Source organism: Rattus norvegicus, chromosome 6, assembly GCF_036323735.1.
Source record: "Rattus norvegicus strain BN/NHsdMcwi chromosome 6, GRCr8, whole genome shotgun sequence".
NCBI classification, from domain to species: Eukaryota; Metazoa; Chordata; class Mammalia; order Rodentia; family Muridae; genus Rattus; species Rattus norvegicus.
The window spans coordinates 95,101,772-95,121,655 of NC_086024.1; the positions used below are offsets into that span (position 1 = coordinate 95,101,772).

The window sequence follows — 19,884 nt, forward strand, 5'->3', positions numbered from 1 at the left end:
CCAGGCTGGACCCCATCTCAGAGATCTGCCTGCCTCTGTCTCGCGAGTGCTGGGATCAAAGGTGAGCACCACTATATCCAGCCTCATCTTTGCCCTTTATATATTGCTGGATTCAATACACCAAGTTTTGTTAAGGGTTTTTGTTAAATAATGTCCATGAAAGATATTGGTGATTTTGTTTATTTTTTTTATAATGGCAAGGTTTTGGGAAATGCTGCCCTCATAAAAATAATTGGGAAATGAATCTCTTTAATTGCCGGAAAAATCTGTATAGAATTGGCTTTTCTTTTTTTTTTTTAACTTTAAACATTGATGATAGTTGGAAGGACGACATCTGAACTTGGCATTTTCTTTGTCAGATTTTTCTAGAACTCTGATCTGTGTGATAGATAGTGCTGTTTCAGATTGCCTGTTTCTCCAGGAGGTTCTGGGGGGTTTGTGTCTTTTGAGATGTCTGAACGTTTCAGCCATGTTGTTGAATCTATCAATTTCAATTGTCTGTGTGACTGACCCAGTTATCAGACTTTGAGTTCAGACTCTATTCTAGCCTGGGAGCTACCGTTTGCTCTTCTGAAGATTTGTTTTGAAGCTTGTAAGGTATTTTGAGAGTTGCCTTCAGACCACAGCTATTTCAGAGTAAGCCTTCAGAGTAAGCCCTCTGTTACCACACATGCTAGCAGGCTGTTCTCCCTGACTAGTGGAAGGAGAGCCATTCCCAAGCCCCAGGAACTTGGGGATTATTTGGCCTATTGCTCTCTGAGGATTCTATCTCTGGCTTTGTGGAGGATTACACACGCGCGCACAGGCACAGGCACCAATCTGTACTTGGCCAGTTATTTCCAGCATGTCCCCCACCCCAAATCTTGGTGCCTCCATATCCTCTTTGGTGTTCTGAGCTGCTCCAAGCCCCAGCTCCCTCTCCCACTGCGACTCAGATCTCAGATCTCATCTCAGTGAGACAGAAATCCGCCAGACACGGTGTTTGTTTTAAATCTTTACAGCTCCTCAGACTAGAAGACACCCCCCTCGTGGAAATGGAGAGCAGAGTCTTCAGAGGCGCTCCATGCCTCGGTTGCTCTTGGGCTGATTTGAGGCCTGGTTCCAGCAAGTCCTCCTCTGCTGTGAAGTCTGTTTATAGGTCACCCAGAGTGTACCTGTCACGCAGTCGCCACAGTAAGACTGAAATGAGGGGCTGCTGCCAGCGTCTCATCACCGAGGTCGATGACCTGGAGTTTCTGTGCATTGGCAGCTTGAGAAACTGCCACCCTTTACCCTCAGAGGAAATCATTCCCAAGTCTTTAAGTAGATTGCGTTCAGTTAGAAGATGGCTTGAGAGATGACTTGTCAGGGGAGTGTCTGGTTGAGACTTGTATCAAAGGTGAAATGACACCAGATAACATTTTGAAACATTATTTGTGAGAAAGAATTCTCACCCAGCTCTCCATACTAGAAAGCTCATCATTACAGGTGATGTGACTTCCTCATTCAGTCCCCATCCCCAGGTGCTGGCCTTTGAACCCCAGTCCTAACAGGAGTTCGCCTCTGAGCCATATCCCTACTCTAGACACCCACCCATCCACCCACCCACCCATCCACCCACCCATCCACCCACCCACCCACCTACCCACCCATCCACCACCCACCTACCCACCCACCCATCCACCCACCCCCCCTACCCACCCACCCACCCACCCATCCACCCACCCACCCACCCATCCACCCATCCATCCACCCACCCACCCATCCATCCATCCATCCATCCATCCATCCATCCATCCATCCATCCATCAAACTGGCCTAGAACTCAGAGATCTGCCTGCCTCTGCCTCCCAAGTACTGGGACTAAAGGCACGCGAGTGAGTGAGTGCGTGCGTGCGTGCGTGCGTGCGTGCGTGCGTGCGTGTATCCATGATTCTTGTATAGTGGTCAGAGTGGGAGTAGGTTTCAGGAATGGGTTCTCCTTCCACTGTGGGATGCCAGGACTGAACTCAGGTTTGTGCATGAAGCTCTTTTACCCACTGAGCCATCTCACTGAATCAACTATTTTTTTTTTTTTTTTTTTGGTTCTTTTGAGACAGGGTCGCTCTATGTTGATCTGACTGTTGTAGAACTCATTATGTAGATCAGGCTAGCTTCAGACTCATAAAGATCTGCCTGCCTTTGACTCTCGAGTGCTGGGACTAAAGGTGTGTGCTAATGTGTTGGCAAGGTGCATGCTTCTACTTAGAGCATTTGAGTGACTTTGCTTCTGACTCAAATGAAATGGTTCTGAGGCCACTAGCAAAAGCTGGGTAGGCTTGTCCCAGTTAGGATTGATGGAGTTGATAGGGTGGCACTGCACCTCTGGTGATGGGCATGGGTCTGCTGTGACAGCTGACTACAGATGAGCCACCCTTCCAGTTTGCCAGGCTGAAAGTCCCTGGCTCATCTGAGGAGTAGTTGCCTTTCCAGTGTGGTCACCGTCTCATGAAAAAAGTACAGAGCTAAGGTGGGGTAGTTTCTGGTTTTGTTTGGCTTGGGCTTTTTAAAACTGTAACCTTCAAGGTTGAGGCATATGGTTCCATTTTTCATGGAAGATTAACCATGTTAGTGCAGGGTAAGGTGTGATTTTGACTTCCTTCCTCCACACCCTTTAAGAACAAGACTGTGTGTCTTTCACAGCATCAGCGGGTGATTACCGTATGAAGGAATGTGCTGTGTGGAGGGAGATGCACATCACACAACCAGGACTCCAGCGATAGGTGAGTCAGAGAGGGGTAACTGGACTAGGCTGTTCCTGACTCACTTTTGCACTCAGTAGGCCTCACATACCACAGGCACAGAGGCTCAACACATGGCTCTGTTTCCATCCCCTTAGAAGAAATGAATAATAATGCCTTTGCCCTCGATTTGCATCTTATTTCGAAACCCCAGTGAAGAAGAGTTAGAGAAATAAGATCTGTGAGTAGGCTTTAGGGGGAGCGGTGCAGAATGCTACCCCACAGGTAAGCCGTTCAAAAATAACATTCCAGCTGGCAGTCCTGTTAGGCTTTGGCAGTTACCTTCCAGAAGCTGAAGGAACTAAACACTAGCTAGCGGGTAAGAGAGACAGCTTCAGGGTGACGCTCCCCTGAGGAGCAAGGCAAGGGCCGGTAGCCTGGCTTCCCCCATCTCCCAACAGCCACTTAACAGTGACACAAACCACCTTGATTTCCACAGAGCAGACCAGCTCATGAATTTGATGACACTTTAGGGACTTTTAACAGAGTCTCGGCTGGGGCAGATGTGTTTTTAATGTGTCTGATAGAGAATCCCTGGGTGAAAGTAGCTTTGGCAAATATTTCGTGGAGCTGTAAAAAATAGGTCATGCATAGAGCAAATGCTTTTATCATTTTTCTTAAGTGCTTTTTAAACTATAAATCACAGTTCCCTCTGTATATGACAGTCTCCAACTTATGTATTCAAAGCAGAATCCCCAAGGGGTGTAAGACAAGACTTCATGGCATTACAAAGCGTTGTTAGAATGTTCTCCTTTGAAGCCTGTAGGTTGTGCTTTTGATCTTTTCTGAAAAGGGTGCCTGTCCCCAAACTGCATGTGCACAGGTCATGTGTGTGTGTGCATGTACACAGCCATACCTTGTGCAACTACCACATGTTTGGGTGTGTCTGTATAATCTCAGTCTCATAGTTAACATATGTAAGGGTAAAAGTTGAATTTCTGGCATGTCAAAGTCTTTCTCCAGTTTTGTATGTTTTCCCATATAATTCTGTGGCTGTCAGTTTTTTTTTTTTAAACTCATTTATTAGCACGTGAGTATGTTTAATGTAGTTAAATGCTTCCAAATGTTTCTTAACATTCTATTAAGTTTATAACTATTGTACTTTCCAAGGAGATTTAAAATATCTCATGTCCATTGCTGTTTTTTAAAGCAGGGAAGGAAAGTCCTAGAAGGAAAAACCTAATCCATATTGACAAGGGTCATTTGCTCAAGTGACAGGTTTTTTGCCTGTTAAGTTCCCAAGTTCCACGGCAGTGAAGATTTCTCTGATTGTACTTTGTTACCATGTTTCCATTTAATGTTCTTAGAAACTTAAGACAGGAGCACACATGTTGTCACTAAATTGTCTCCTAAGCTTTCATTAACACTGGGTGCCCTTGAGGCTGTTTTCCAGTTTCAAAGCCGTGATAACAATTATCTGGTAGGTGAACTCTTGTATAATAATTTAGAATGTGATAAACTGCATACAGTTCTCAGCGGCTCACATTGTGAAGGGTGGCAAGCTTGTATATCTTTTTAAAAATCGACCGCCAGTGTGTGGTTATTGTTCCATTGGTACTCACTGATTGATTTCACCATCTAAATAGGAAACCCACACATAGGAAAGAGCTTAAAGTGTCTTACATAATTTTAGCTTAAAGTGTCTTACATAATTTTAATGCAATTTTGAGTTTAATTATTTCTTTGCTTCTCTTGGTAGTCTTGCCATGTGTGTCCTATCTTCCTAAATGAATCATTCTTTATTTTTGCCTGGTTTTGAACTTGTTAGTCATAGAGATTGAGTCATATCTTTCTGCTACTTTGATTTTTTTGCATCATTTTTGAGATTTACATCTGTTCATTTTTAGCTGTAGTTCTCCCCTTTTCTCTGTGAGTGGTTTGAATGCTGAATGCTTTGCTCTTGGCAGGGGAGGTCTCTTTCCAACTTGTATGTGTATTGCTATGAAGAGTTATTCCGTGATATGGAAAACATGTGGTATTCCAAAAACAGATAGCAGCTTTTCAAATATTTCATTCAGTCTTTCTTGAGGGCATTCTAATTGTGTTCTCTTTGGACAAAAGAAAGTATTTCAGGAAAGACATCAAAAAAGTTATTATTGTTTTCAAAAAGTGTGTGTGTGTGTGTGTGTGTGTGTGTGTGTGTAGACACACACACACACACACACACATATGAACACATACCAAATAATGAGAATTTCACAACAAAGTTATCATTTACAAAACCTTAATTCCTGCGTCAGATGGAATTGAGTGCAAGTCCCGTGAATAAAGGAATCAAAGATTTCATTGTAGAAATTAGAAGCAGATGCTTCTCAGTCCAGTGTTTTCCCTGAGAACAGCACTTTTTGTTGGCCGTGTCAGGCCGGAAGTTCATCTTGGTTGAAAGGAATTTTTGTGCCTCGGTGCTAACCCTGATAGGACTTTTGGATGCAGAAAGCGGAGGAAATAAAAGTTTCTGTGCTTTAAAATGTGTGAATTTTTAGCATTGCCCTTGACCTCCCCCACTGATTGCCTACCCAGCCTCACCATCTTGGCTTCCCCAAGGTACTCAATTTTAGTTTTAAAAGTGTATTTCCTTCAGAGGAAGTTGATTCTACCTCTGGATCTAGAAACAAACTTGTTCCTCCTGCTTTTCAATGGGGCATCGTGACCCATGACTCTTAGCTGAGTGTTCTTGTTTGCTAATGTACTCTAGTTCATGAAGTTCCTCTGAGAGACACCGGCCTTCAGTTATCAAGGTGTCAGGAAGAAATTAGGGCCTAGATGACAGTATGTGCTCCTCCATCAAATCCACGTAGCTTTAAACATTCTCCTTATTTTAATGAGTTACGTTGTGTAACAATAGTCAGGATTAGTGTCCCACTTAGCGTATGCCTTAGAGTACCCTACAAATCATGTACTGTACAGAAAGGTGATAGGATACAAGTCATACTACGGTTGGCAAACAACTGGTCAGTCAGTAACCCGTGAACAGTCAGAACCAAGCTCTAGAGTCCAGGTTTCCATGGGGTGGTTTTTTGGCCCTTGCAATTTGGGGACTCCAACCAATGCCCTTTCATTGTGAATGCTTAAATAAAAATTGATGTAACAGGAGTATGGAGTTGAGAATATTGGGGAATGTGTTTAGAGGAAAAGACAAGATGTAACCATTTTGTCTATAACTCTTGTAGATGTTCAAAAAAAGGCTGTGGTCAGTACTTGATACCCATGGGGGAAAGAAAGGATTTATTTGTTTGCTTACTTGCTTGTTTGTTAGTGTTTGAGACAGGGTCTCACTCAGTGGCCAGGCTGCCCTGTAATTCACTGTGTATAGCTCAGGCTGGACCGAAACACTCAGCAGTCCTCCTGCCTCAGCCTACTGAGTGTTAGGATTACAGTTATGTGCCAAAGGCTGTTTAAGAAGCCTAAGATTAATCTTAATTACTAAGGAATTTCTTTGCTTTTTTTGGCTAGCAAGTCTAAAATAAAATAAATTCAGCAAGTCTACTGGGTTCTCATTGTAGAAGTGGAGCTGTTCCAAGCATTAGCAAGCTAATAAAAGCCTGTCTCAGGAAAAGGATGAGACCCCTGCTGACCAGAAGCAGAGGCAGCAGCTGCCACTAGCCAGGGCCTAAGAGACAGGCTCTCTAGAGCTGCACCTGCACTGTCTAGGGAGCAGGAAAGATGGTGTTTGTTTTCTTGAAGAAGTTGGCAGATGGGACAGGATGCGAGGGAGGATGTTCTGGGCCGAGGGAACAGCGTGGTAAAAGCAAAAGAAAGGCAGTAAAATGAGTCGCAGTGACCCAGAACACGAGTGATGGAGGACCACAGTGCCTGGACTGTCGTGGGTTCCAGAGAACCACTAAGGAATGCAAGCACATGCATTACCCATGATCAGAGATACACTTTCATAACACGGTAGCATGTGAGGTTGTGGTTAAGAGATCATGCTAATCCGAGAATGCGAACATGGAGGTGAGAACAGCAGTGATCCTGGAGCGGCTCATCAAGAGGCTGGAGTACAGGAAGAGGGGTGTTGTTTTTTCCTTCCCAAGACTATTTTTAAATGTTTATAGAGCACTCAGATCTTTCAAGCACCAAAGATCATTGTTATTTACCCCCCACCCCCACCCGAGTCTTTGTGTCTTGAAAGGTCAGCTATCAAAACAAATCAGCTTGTCTGTTTTTATTTTGTCACTGTGCCATGTGGAACTGTGTTCTTCAACTAAGCATTCAAATGTAGGAGTGCTATTTAACTGAGTGATTTAACTTCATTTCCTCTCGGGTATTACCGGGGCAAATATGACATTATGTCAGAGTTTTAGAAAGAGTGACAGATGGCCCTGACTCCTTCTGTGGACTCCAGGAACAAAGCCCTTCCAAACACAGAGCAAAAGAATGGTGCTTGTCCCTGCGCGGTCTAGAAAGCAGGCATCCAAGTCTGCTCTGAAGGAATATGCTGTTAGTCTTTAGGGCAAGGAAAGTCATGTGGCTTCCCAGGTACCATGGCTGCCTTGCTCTCTGCTTAACCTTCTCGCTCAAGCAAGTAGAGTGTGGATGTTACCGGAATACGGACGAGAGAGGCAGGAGTCGGAACAGCAGCAATAGAGCTAGAAGACCTCAGGAGAGCTGGAGCAGGCAGGTTGGGTGGCCGACATCCTGACAGGTGTGCGGGCTCATCTGATCACAGCACTTAGCAATTAACTAGGATATAATAGTATCACCTTCTGTTGTTTCTACTGCCTTAAATTTGACTCCTCACAGAGGAGTCCTCATGAGCTCTGACAGCCAGAATTTAGCAGTGGTCTGAGGGATGACAAGTACACACACAGGCTGGTCATCTCTTCATAGGACTTCATAAGCTGGAGGGCCGAGGCACCAGAAGCTTGATGAGCACCTGTTGACATGACGCTCCAGAAGTTTTCCATGTCAGGGTTTCACATTAGGAACTTCTGCTGCTCTGTCTAGGCAGGTATTCCAAAACCGGAAAACTTCTAGAGTCTGAAACACTGGTCCCAAGAATTTCAAATGCAGACTATTCAACTAGTAGTGGTTTACCAAGCACCAGGGTGCTCAGGTGCCGGCCACGGTTACTCTTTGGCTTGGATTCCCGCATTGCTCCTGCAGTTGTACTGCATAGAGGCTGCGGCTGGTGTGGGTGTTGTGATGGAAGGATGCGTGCACAGCAACTGGCTTTTCCTGGCAGCATCTCTGATGCGCTGTGGTTTACAAGCACCTTGCCGTGTATAGACATCTGATTCTTCCCGTCTTTGCTCAGTTACATAGTCCGTCACCGGATGTGTTTGCTCAGAAGTGTAATACGCTTCAGTGAGGTTATTGCTCCAGAAGTGCAGTTACTAAATCCAAAGATGTGAATATCCTTATGACTGTTACTATAGATAATGCAGTGTGAGTTTTAGCGATTGGCCATGCCAGCCATGATGTAGGAGAGTGTGTCAGCGGTTTTGTCACAATATGACACACTTGTTTGGTCCTTCACACACGCTCTTCTCAAGTCAAGAAGCAACTACTACCTCATTTAACCTTGAGACCAGAGCAGTCTGCTGTACAGATCCTTTCTATCCCTACCTTTGAGGTGTAGCAAATCTCACTGTTAAATCTAATCGTGAGATGAGCGCAGAGGGCGGGATGGAGAGGAGAGAGGTTAGCTCCTACGAAGAGAAGGAATTTCTTTCAGCACTCAAGATACAATCATTAGCAAAATAAGTTATAGATCCACATACAACCAAAACGTGGTGCACCCATTTTCCTTATATTATGCAAATTATATTACTTGGCATAAATAATACACAGTGTGTATACTAAGCATTTCACTTAGGTGAATGACCTGTTTAACCTTTACAACAATCTCATGTCAAGGTGAGAGAAACAGTGGCAAAGTGAAGAGGTTTGCCCCGTGGTTAAAGTGTCTCAGGCAGGCAGGCAGACAGGCAGACAGGCAGAGAGGCAGATAGACAGACAGACAGCCACACCATCTGGCAGACTGTTCTTGAGCAAGCAGTTGCTCTGTGACCATCACATTCCTTCTTCTAGCCTTAACCTTTCTGTCGATTCCACAGGTAACTGGCATTCTAGAGACAAAGCCATTTCCCACATACTAACATAGCAGCCTATGAGGTTACATTTAATAATTGGTTTAATGGCTCAGCTTGCCACTTACCAGCTATAAGAAATAGACTCTAATCTTTTTATCTGTTTGTTTATTCATTTTCCCAAAAGTGTGTTTATATTACTCTCAGCTCAGGTGCCATTAGGTGGAAACTTTCAGTTATTCTGTCTGCAGAGGCTCTCTTGCCCCGACTCCCGCCCCACCCCAGCTACTATAGTTCATTACAAACAGAAAGTACAGTAAAAGTGCATGCAGCAGCATGGCTCTGCAGAGAGGCATACTGGGACAGGTTTCTTCACCCACACATTCATACTCAAACAGGATGGCCCTTTGCTGGGGAATGCACTCCTGTGAGTTAACTGCCCAATATGCTGTTTCCCTTAAATGAGTTTATTGGGTATGGTGCCCTTAGAAAGTAGTATTGCCTGCAAGGTGCAGATGCCTGAAGCTTCCAAAGATTCGTTCACTTGGGCTCTCCTCCTCCCGGTCTAGGTCTGCTCACATCACAGAGTTCATTCCCATTGTCTCTTTTTTTTTAATGTGAAACCATGTTTTAATTTTTTTTATTATTATTATTAACTTGAGTATTTCTTATATACATTTCGAGTGTTATTCCCTTTCCTGGTTTCCGGGCAAACATCCCCCTCCCCCCTCCCCTTCCTTATGGGTGTTCCCCTCCCCACCCTCCCCCCATTGCCGCCCTCCCCCCAACAGTCTAGTTCACTGGGGGTTCAGTCTTAGCAGGACCCAGGGCTTCCCCTTCCACTGGTGCTCTTACTAGGCTATTCATTGCTACCTATGAGGTCGGAGCCCAGGGTCAGTCCATGTATAGTCTTTAGGTAATGGCTTAGTCCCTGGAAGCTCTGGTTGCTTGGCATTGTTGTACATATGGGGTCTCTAGCCCCTTCAAGCTCTTCCAGTTCTTTCTCTGATTCCTTCAATGGGGGTCCTGTTCTCAGTTCAGTGGTTTGCTGCTGGCATTCGCCTCTGTATTTGCTGTATTCTGGCTGTGTCTCTCAGGAGCAATCTACATCCGGCTCCTGTCGGTCTGCACTTCTTTGCTTCATCCATCTTGTCTAATTGGGTGGCTCTATATGTATGGGCCACATGTGGGGCAGGCTCTGAATGGGTGTTCCTTCAGTCTCTGTTTTAATCTTTGCCTCTCTCTTCCCTGCCAAGGGTATTCTTGTTCCCCTTTTAAAGAAGGAGTGAAGCATTCACATTTTGATCATCCGTCTTGAGTTTCATTTGTTTCTAGGGTAATTGGGGGGTCAACTCCCCAATAACCCCATTGTCTCTTTCAAATGGAGAGCGGTTTTAAAACACAGCATTGTCCTTTAAGTAAAACAAATGCATGTTGCCACACAGCAAGAGGTAGTAAGTACGTTTTGGAGAATAAATGGATTGGGCAACCAGTTAACTTCTTACCTGATGCACCAAATTAGAGAGGAGACCCTCAACAGTTGCAAGTGCCAGTGAGAGAGACCACAGGGATAGCTGGGCTTCTTATGGGAATTCCTGGTGGTTCTCCCTCTGGGACAGATTCCTGTAACGGTTCAAATGATATGATACCTTATCACACAGGAGTGCCAGCAGGCTCACAAGAAGCAACCCAAAGAGAACGATGGCTACTTCCACCCTAGCATAACAAAGGTCTTAGAGGAGTCCCGTTTTGCCCAGGGTTCTATGTTCACCCTATATGCAGATGAAGCATTGTGGTTGGAGAATGGGGTTTCCTACTTGGCCAATACTGGCCACATCCTACCCTACCCTATCTCTGAGCATCCTTTGGTCAGCCTGCACGCCGTTGAGCACATCTATCCATACTCACCAGCTCTTTACAGAATTTCAAAGGGGTAGTGACCCAGTACAATGTCGCTACATCCTGTGCACCCAGCAATGCGCTTTCCCCTTCCCAGGATAAGCCTGCAGTGGTGTAGCCCAGCTGCTGCATCTGGCTATGAAAGCGAGAGCGCTCTGTGAGGTGACTAATGGGCTCCGCAGTGGCTGTTCGTCTCCCTACCTGGAAAGTCATAGCTGCTGCTAGGAAGCAGCCTTTCTATGTCAAAAGAACTCGAAACTGAATGCTTTGTACCATTCTACCACTTCATTTATCCAGCATTGTAGGAGGCCACTGTTACGGATTTTACAAATGAAGAATTGTTCTCGGATTAGGAAATGGGCATGGTTGCCCAGCTGGTACATTGGGATCTAGGTCTAACTGGTATGCTTTCCTGCGCATGCTGTAAAACTCCTGAGGACCAGCTCTGGGGGTGTCCTCACCCTTTACCCAGTGCCTCATTTCTCTACTCAGGCAAGGTTGGGAAGTGCAGGAAAAGAGCAAACAGGAAGCAGATGTTCTTCCCAGAGGGTTTGACATCGTGCTTAGTGGCTACCAGGCACTGCCTTCTTAGGTGCACTTATCACTCCAAAAACTAGCCACAGGGCTGGGGAGATGGCTCAGTAGTTAAGAGCACGGACTGCTTTTTAGAAGACCTAGGTGAGGTTCACAGCACCTACATGGGAGCTTATAACCCTTTGGAATTCTAATTCTAGGGGACCCAATTACCTTTTCTGGCCTCTGAACACAGGGCACACACATGATGGACATACATACCGTAGGTAAGCACTTATACATGTAAAAACTGGCCATAAACACATACGATCCCAGTTCATTATTCCTCTAAATGATAAAAATAAATTTTATTGTTCTCAAACATCTTCTAGAGGCAAATGGCCCTTTTAAAAATCCTTTATTAGCTAGAATATCCAGGACAATCTCAAGTCAAACATCATGTTTCTGGGTCATTTTCATATTCTCAGGTCTTTAGAGTAGAGCGCTCCTTGGACCATGTGCGAGAAACAGGAGTGCATGTGCCTATCCAAGCAGCCTGATAGTTCCCAGCCACAGGCTCTTGTTTCAAGAAAGCTGAATTCCAAAACTATTCTATGACTGCAGGCTCTGTTCATCTACCAGGTTAGAAAAAAAGTGAAGTACACATTTGGACCTGTGTTCAATTCTCCGCACCCATGTAAGGTGACTTACAGCTCTGTGTAGCCTCAACTCCAAGGGATCCCATTCCCTCTTCTGCCCTTAGTGGGCACTGCATTCATGTGCGCTCACACATTCTCACACACTTAATTAAAAATAATTCTTAACATGTATTTAATAAAATGACAATGAATAATTTTGCCCCAGGGTAAATTTTGTCAGTGCCCATTAGCATTGTCGGTTGTCATGACTGGTATAAAGAAGGGCTTCTGGCACCTTGTGGGCAGAGCAAGAAGCAGCTAGCATACATGTGACTCAGGATGGACCCTGTGCAGATACTGCTTAGCTCCCAGACACAGTGGTACTGAGTTAGTTTATTTTCTCATTGCTGTGACAAAGTACCCGATAGGAGAACCTTGGAGGAGAGGAGATGTATTCTGCTTCACAGGTGTAGAAGGCGCAGGCCATTTTGCAGGGATGAGATTGGTGGCAAGGCTCTGGTGACGGGAGGATGTGGCAGTGTCCTATATGGCAGTGCAGCAGGGAAAGCTGAAGCAACCAGAGGTGGGTGCAGCCTACACAGGCCTCTTTTCTCAGGCACTCTTCTCTTCAAGCTATGCCTTACATCTCACGAGGTCCGTAATGTCCCCGGGAGACAGTGCCACCAGGAACCCACATGCACCTAGAGGATCCATTGCACATCCAAATCATAACAAGTGCCATGGCTAGGAAGTGGAGTCTTCACGGGTCAGGGACGTATGTTGTAAGCAGACAGCCAAGAGTTAATGAGTGTTATTCCACATCTGGCCTTGGTGATACCTAGTGTGGCCTTGCTCTAAGATCTGACTAGAGAAGGAAGGCGAGATAAGGCAGAATTTGAAGTGGCTGAGCTAAATAAGTGTTCATAGAGAGGTGACTCTCTGATACAAGAACCAGGGTTATCTGCATAAGTTGGTTTGCTGTGATGCAAGCTCCTAGCTGTCTCCTTCTTGGAGAGCATGACAAACGGGTCACCATTTTCTTTCCTGCTCCACAAGTGCTTAGAGCAGTGCCCTGCGTGCAGCAGATGTGTAGCAAATGTTAGCCCATCGTCAGCACTGTTACTTCACCTGTGCCGAGCAGCGAGCGAGCCTTCCCATTCACCATCGTCTGCCTGCAGATTTCCTGATACAGAGGGGTGGCTGGGAGGGTGGAAGAGATGACACCCTGCTCTTTACTTGGGTGTTTGCTCACACATCAGCCCATCAGCTAGAGGTCCCATCACCTGGTACAGTAACACATCTACACAGCACGGCCACAGCACCAGCAAGCACCCTCAGTCTGGCCTACTGCGTGTGCTCACTGCCTGTTTGTCACACAGTAGGTGTTGCAAGCACACATTTTGTATTAATAAAACAAATGAGCAAAACCGTGGAACTTGTTCTATGAAAGACATGCGGCAGCGTTTTAGGACAGTATACTAGAAATACTAGAGCTATGGTTCTCAGCCTTCCTAATGTTGCAACTCCTCAATGCAGTTCTTCATGTTGTGGTGACCCCAACCACAGAATTATTTTGTTGCTACTTTATAACTGTAATTCTGCTACTGTTAGAATTATAATATAAATATCTAATATTTGACCCCTGCGAAAGGGTCATTCAACCCTCCCACCCCCCAAAGGGATCTCAACCTGGCTAGACTGTTTTTTTTTTCTTTTTTTTTTTTTTTTCCTGGAGCTGGGGACCGAACCCAGGGCCTTGCGCTTCCTAGGTAAGCGCTCTACCACTGAGCTAAATCCCCAGCCCCCGGTTTTTTTTTTTTTTTTAATCACATAGTTTAGCTTACAGTATAGGCTATATTTCTGTACTTAAAGTTGTCATTCAGCTGTATCATCCCTTGAGTTGACATGTCACTGCCCACCCATGTATGTGCTTTTGGGAATCAAAGACAGTATTCAAGCTTCTTTGGCAGTGCCCCTAACCGAAGAGTTGTTACCCACCTTGGAGGAGAAGCCTGCAGCTTCTGTGTTCTGTTTTTCAGCGAGTAGTGAGCACACAGCCCTAAGTGCTCTGTGTATGCCCTAAGCTTTGTATAGGAAACAGTTAAGTTAGAAGGTAGGGTCCTCATAGTCCACTTTCCAAAATAGCTCCCTTTGTTTTGTTAGGTAATAGAGTGGCCGGCCATATTGGTTGCTGATGGAGTCTTTTTTAATCACATCTGCCTTTCATGATCTCGACAAGGACCGTCTTACGCTTCAGGGAGGTAGTCCCAGAAGGAGAATCCTTGTTTGGCTCCCTCCTAACTGAAACTGTATTATGTGGGTAAAAATTCAATACCAAAGACTCTGTATGTATACAAATAATGTATATTTTTTGTAAGTCTCTTTGGGGAAAGAGTTGTGGGTCTAATCACTGCCAACACAGGAAGGCATTGCTTTGGGGTGGGAATGTGTCTTCCTGGGGCTGAGTTAGGGCTCAGCGTAGAACATAGAACAAGTAGTCAGTGGCCCTTTACCCAATTTTTGCAATCCAAAGTGGTATAAATTCTGTCTAATTACTGTTTCCCAGGACAGTCCAGTTTAAATTTGATGCTGGTGTGAATTAGAGATAGGTTATGGTTTGATTTGTGTTTGCCTTTTTAGTGAAACTTTTGAACTAGCTTTAATTCTGTCTTGGCACAGTGAAGGCTTAATCCCACCTTGTTCAGTATATAGTGTGTGACGTGCACATGCACGAGCATACATGCATGTATGTGTGTGTGTGTGTGTGCGCGTGCGCGTTGGGTTTGTCACCCTCAGAGTGTTAAGAGCAGCCGTGGAACAATGCTACTGCCTCTGACCTGGGCTCCTGTAAATCTGCGCCAGTAGTCTTTGTGCTGACTTTTGTACTGTTTAAACCATAAAGTAAATGTTGTACCTACTGGACTGGAGAGCTGACTCAGTGGTTAAGAGCACTGACTGCTCTTCCAGAGGTCCTGAGTTCAATCCCCAGCAACCACATGGTGGCTCACAGCCATCTGTAATGAGATCTGATGCCCTCTTCTGGTGTGTCTGAAGACAGTGACAGGGTATTCACATGCCTAAAATAAAAATAAATCTTTAAAAAGGAAAAAAGTTGTACCCAAATGAAGTTTTCGTGTATTTTAATGAAGCCCTGGAACCATCCTAAATCTCAGAATGCCCTCCCCCAATTTAACTTTTAAATTCCAAAAAGTAGGTCAGTAGAAATGTCCTGCTTTAATTGGTTCAATTAAAAATGGAAAATCATAGGACTATCTCAAAATGAAATGCAGATTTAAATAGGAATTATAATGGGATTAATATCACTTAAGGGTATGACTTTAAAATAAGATATATTCAATCGTAGCTTATAATTTATGTAGTAAAGACAGACCTAAATGTTGGAATAGTCCAACAGATGGGAAAACTTTTCCTATGAAATTGAGAGTACAATAAAGAATTACTTCAGAACTCCTTTCCCAAGTGATAAGCCTGAGAACATTGTTCACCTTCATAGCAGGCTCTGGAGAGAAGAGTGTTCTGTACTCGGGGAGTGTGTGAAATGTGGTCAGACTTAAGCAGTTTGCCTTCACAACTTCTCCGAGTTTTTAATACTTTCTGAGGTTTTGTTTGGTCGTTTGTTTTCAAGACAGAGTTTCTCTGGGCACCCCTGGCTCTCCTGGAACTCGCTCTGTGGGCCAGGCAGGCCTCAATCTCAGAGATCTTCCTGCTCTTGCTTCCTGGGTGCCGGGATTAAAGATGTGCACACCACTACCTGGCTTACTTTGTAAATTTTTAAGAAAGGTTAAAAGTAGGGCGGGGGCTCTCAGTCTCCAAATTTAACCTGTTTTAGGAATTTTATTAGATTTAGGTTTTTGAGACAGGGTCACACTCTGTAACCTTGGCTGGACTGACCCCAACTTGCCACCATCATCCTTCTGAGGGCTAGGATTGGAAGTGTGTGCCAGCCACTACCTCTGGCTTATGTTGGCTCTATGAGATAGGATCTTTCTGTATCTAGAACTGGATTGGAATGTACAGGAGCCCAGATGGCCTTGAACTTGAAATTCTCCTGCTTCGGTGCACCAGCATCGGCCTGGCTTGCTTTAGGGGTGTGTACCTTTGGAAATGTTGAGAGCATTTTTGGCAGTAGCAATGGGGGGTAATTCTCTGGTATTGGTCAGCTCTTAGGATGTTCTCCCAGCATTTGCCCTGAGAGTGTAGTGGAACCCAGCACTGTGTAGATTGCTTCCCTGACTGAAGTGAAGGTCTCCACATGTGCCTGTAGTTGTCATGAGTCTGTTTCTGTGGCTTGGACTCTCCATTTACCTCTAACCCCATGTGCAATTCCCATGTAGCCAACATCATCCTTCTAGCTAGTGCTTGGACATTGTTGACTAAGAAGAGTACATTTCTAGATTAATGTCTGCACTTGGAGAGCGGTTCCTGGAACTCAGGGACTGAGCATCTACTCTAAAGAAGATGATAGCCCTGGCCTCCAAAGGTGCACTGGAAACCTAAGGGGAGCTATCACCCTTTCCCTTTAAGGAAGACAGAACATCCAAGTGATGGATGGTCCCCTTCCAAAGAAGGAACTACCACATACAAGATTACCACCTAATTTCAGTTTTGAGTAATTTTCTTGGAAGATTGTGTTTTATTTATATTTTTAAAAATCACTAAATCTGGCTGGAAAGATGGTTGCTCTTCCAGAGGTCCTGAGTTCAAATCCCAGCAACCACATAGTGGCTCACAACCATCTGTAATGGGATCCGATGCCCTCTTCTGGTGTATCTGAAGAGAGCTGCAGTGTAGTTACATACATAAAATAAATAAATAAAATCTTAGATCCTATTTACTCCTGATACCGTCTATGAGTAGATTCTCTCTTGCTGCAGACACATGAACTTTAAGGAGGCGATAGGTCAGGCTTCTGCCTTGGAGACCAGCTTCGTATTCCTGGACTTACTCTCGAGAGTCCTGCAACTACAGCCGCAAAGGAATAATGTAAATACCAGTGACACAGACAGCTAGTCTTAACACACTGCAGCACATGTGAAGCACTCCTCAAGAGAAGGAAAAACTCACCGGGACTTTAAAATTATTCCATAGGGTCTCACCGGGGCCGGAGACAGAAAGCAGAAATGAAGGATAGAATACTGAAGACCAGAGATGAAAGTCTCGTACTTGCAAGCAAAGTTCCGTACTTCAAAACTTTAAAAAAGCAAACACAAAGGCAGACAAAACTATATACATATGTACATGTTTGATAATACAGTCTTCGTATTGCCGTGTATTGTTTGATTGGTGAACTAATGAATTAACTTTTCGTGAGCCAGTTAGAGAACCGGGGGGAAAGGGAAACATGAACATCAAGGAGGATTTAATAATCCCTGGGAATGCCATGAAGAAATCAATGATTACTGCAGCGCCACTCAGTGGTCCAGCAGCCAGGGCCTCCTTTGTAGAGCTATCTGGTGAAATGAAAGTCACCAGCAATCAAGCCAAGACTCATCCAAGTTCTGTCTGTGGTCCTGGAGGAGAGGCTTTGCTAATGCTGTTTTTGTAGTCCACTCCAGAGCCCCGTCACCTCCCTGGTGAACCAGAAACTCCTCAGCCAGGATCCATCGCCTTGAGCTTATGGTACTCGGTCCATCTGTGAACGTTTAGGCTCTCACCTGTCTATTCACTCATGTCTAAGAATGGAGGGTAAAGACAGTTGACAGACAGAATGTGTCTCTGCACCCAGTATGGCAGTCTCAGCTTGAAATGCTCTTTCCCTGTCTCCCTGTGTCTGCGCAAATAGTTGTGTGCCATTGGCCTCTCTCCTCTTAACAGGTTCTCTTTCCCCTTTATTCACAGGTCTCCCAGTGGACTTTCTACAGCGATGAAACCTATGTTGTGGGGCACCACGATGCTTCTGTCGGCCGTATGATGAGGAGGGAAAGTTGGCTTTGGAGCGCTGGGAGCCTGAGAAGCTGCTGAGAACCCAGCGCACCCTGCCTGACCACTGGCCAGCCCACAACACAATGAACAAACTGACCTTCCATAACAACAAAGTCATGCAGGACCGCCGCAGAGTGTGTATTTTCCTCCCCAATGACAAGTCTGTGAGCATCATCATAAATGTGAGTAGATCTTCTAGGAATACTTCAGCGAGCTCGTGCCCACAAGGCCACACCCGAGTCAGGGGGTTCAGGGAGCAATCACTGCAGAGTGAGCGGGGTCTGGCAGGCTTGTGCTCAGGCTGCCACACGGCTGGGGACAGCATTATGGCTTCAACACAGCTGCCTTCAGCAGCGTCTCGCCGGGGTCAAATCAGGACTTTGGGTACAACACTAAAACAAAACAAAAAATCTGTTTTTAAACTTTATTGAAATGTTTTCTGTTGAATTAATTTATTGGACTTCTCTGTCTCCTTATCTTTCTGTGTGTTCAGCCTTGGTGTGCGTTTGGAATTATTTGGAGTATCTTCCACATTTCCATTCGGGCCTAGGGAATGCTTCTAATTCACGCTGTTCAGTCACAGTTTCCCCCTCAGATCTCACCACCAAAGAAGGAAATCTTTGAATTTCCTTCACTCTCAGTTTCTGTAGAGAAAAAGGATTCACTTTGTTATTTCTACTGTATGGAAGCCCCTTTCTCAGCTAAAAGATAATGTAACACAACAGAATGGAGACTATAGATGGAGGAAGGAAAAAAAAAATCTAAAAACAGAAGTAAACTTTTTTTTAAATTTACTTATTTCATGTAAGTGAGTACACTGTCACTCTCTTCAGACACACCAGAAGAGGGCATCGGATCCCATTACAGATGGTTGTGAGCCGCCACGTGGTTGCTGGGAATTGAACTCAGGACCTCTGGAAGAGCAATCAGTGCTCTTAACCGCTGAGCCATCTCTCCAGCCCAGCAGCAAACATTTTTTTGAGCATTGGTTTTTGTCTCTCAAATTGCTTGGCTTCCTGAATAAAATTTCTATTTGTGTCTATCTGTGTTTTAAATGCCCACAGTTGCTAAGTTTCTCATTTTCATCTTGACTGTGGGTCCTCAATAGTCAGAGTCTAAGCAAAGTCAGAGTGAGCTGCTGCTGTGGGCGAGCTAAGATGTTTCTCTGTCTCTCAAGTCAGAATCAGATACTTGTTAACCTGGATACTGAGAACTGAAATAGTTTTATTTTTTTCCCCTTTGTAATTTTAATGGTTAAATTACAATTAACACGTTACAAAGCATAAAAATCCCTCAGCGGGCAGCCTGTGTATCTCGTTAGTATATGCTCCTACGTAGCCATTGCCCAGTTTCAGATAGAAATTTCCCATTGACCCTTCAGGGCTCTTCCTCATCAGCAGTCCATTGTCCTCAGTGATGACAACTGTTTTGATCAGAAGGTAGTTTTTCCGCTCAGTTACGACCTTCCTGCCCCCAGAATGATGTAGTCCTTATCCTAAAGCCCTTTTCACTCAGCATCTGGCCCGTGAAATCGACACAACAGCACTTGTTTTGTTCCTCATAAGATAAATCCCAGCCGTATGGCCGCATCCCGTTCTGTTACACATTTACTACTGTTGATGGATATTGTACCGTTTGAAATTCCTGACCAATGTTAATGAGACTGCTATGATCCTTTCTGGGCCATAGTCCCACAAACACAAGACACACATAAGTTACTCCATTTTTATCAGAGTAGATATGTAAATCATAGAACATCCCAGTGAGTACAGTTGTTAGAAACTGCCAGCAGATTCATGGTAATCAGTTTTGTACCTATCAATTTTGAGGGTTTTTTTTGTGGTTTTTTTGTTTTTGTTTTCTTTTTATTTTGAGATAAGGCTTTACTATGTAGGCCAGGCTGGCCTGGAAATTGCTATGTAGACCAAGCTAGCCTGAAACTCATAGGCATCTGACATCTGCCTACCTCCCAAAGGCAAGCTTGCCTCCAGTTAATTTTCTACTTGTATGCTAGTATATTTTTACCATGTTCTATATAATGGGATAGTTATGCAGAACATATATGACTTTTAAACAACTTCATTAAAAGTTTAGATTGCA

The 19,884-nt window shown here is 44.6% G+C and overlaps 1 protein-coding gene across 8 annotated transcripts in view; it reads left to right on the plus strand.

Moving 5' to 3' along the window:
- Frmd6 (FERM domain containing 6) overlaps nt 1–19,884 on the plus strand; it is a 73,604-nt gene that overhangs the window by 19,814 nt on the left and 33,906 nt on the right. For 5 of the 8 annotated variants that reach the window (XM_063261564.1, XM_063261567.1, NM_001399291.1 and 2 more), the window contains exon 2: nt 17,701–17,966. In XM_063261564.1, coding sequence (XP_063117634.1) covers nt 17,868–17,966 — 99 coding nt within the window. In that variant the 5' untranslated portion in view covers nt 17,701–17,867. Of the gene's footprint in view, nt 1–2,661; nt 2,742–17,700; nt 17,967–19,884 lie in introns of all 8 variants that reach the window. The other 3 variants (XM_063261565.1, XM_063261568.1, NM_001399292.1) reach the window with 1 other exon arrangement.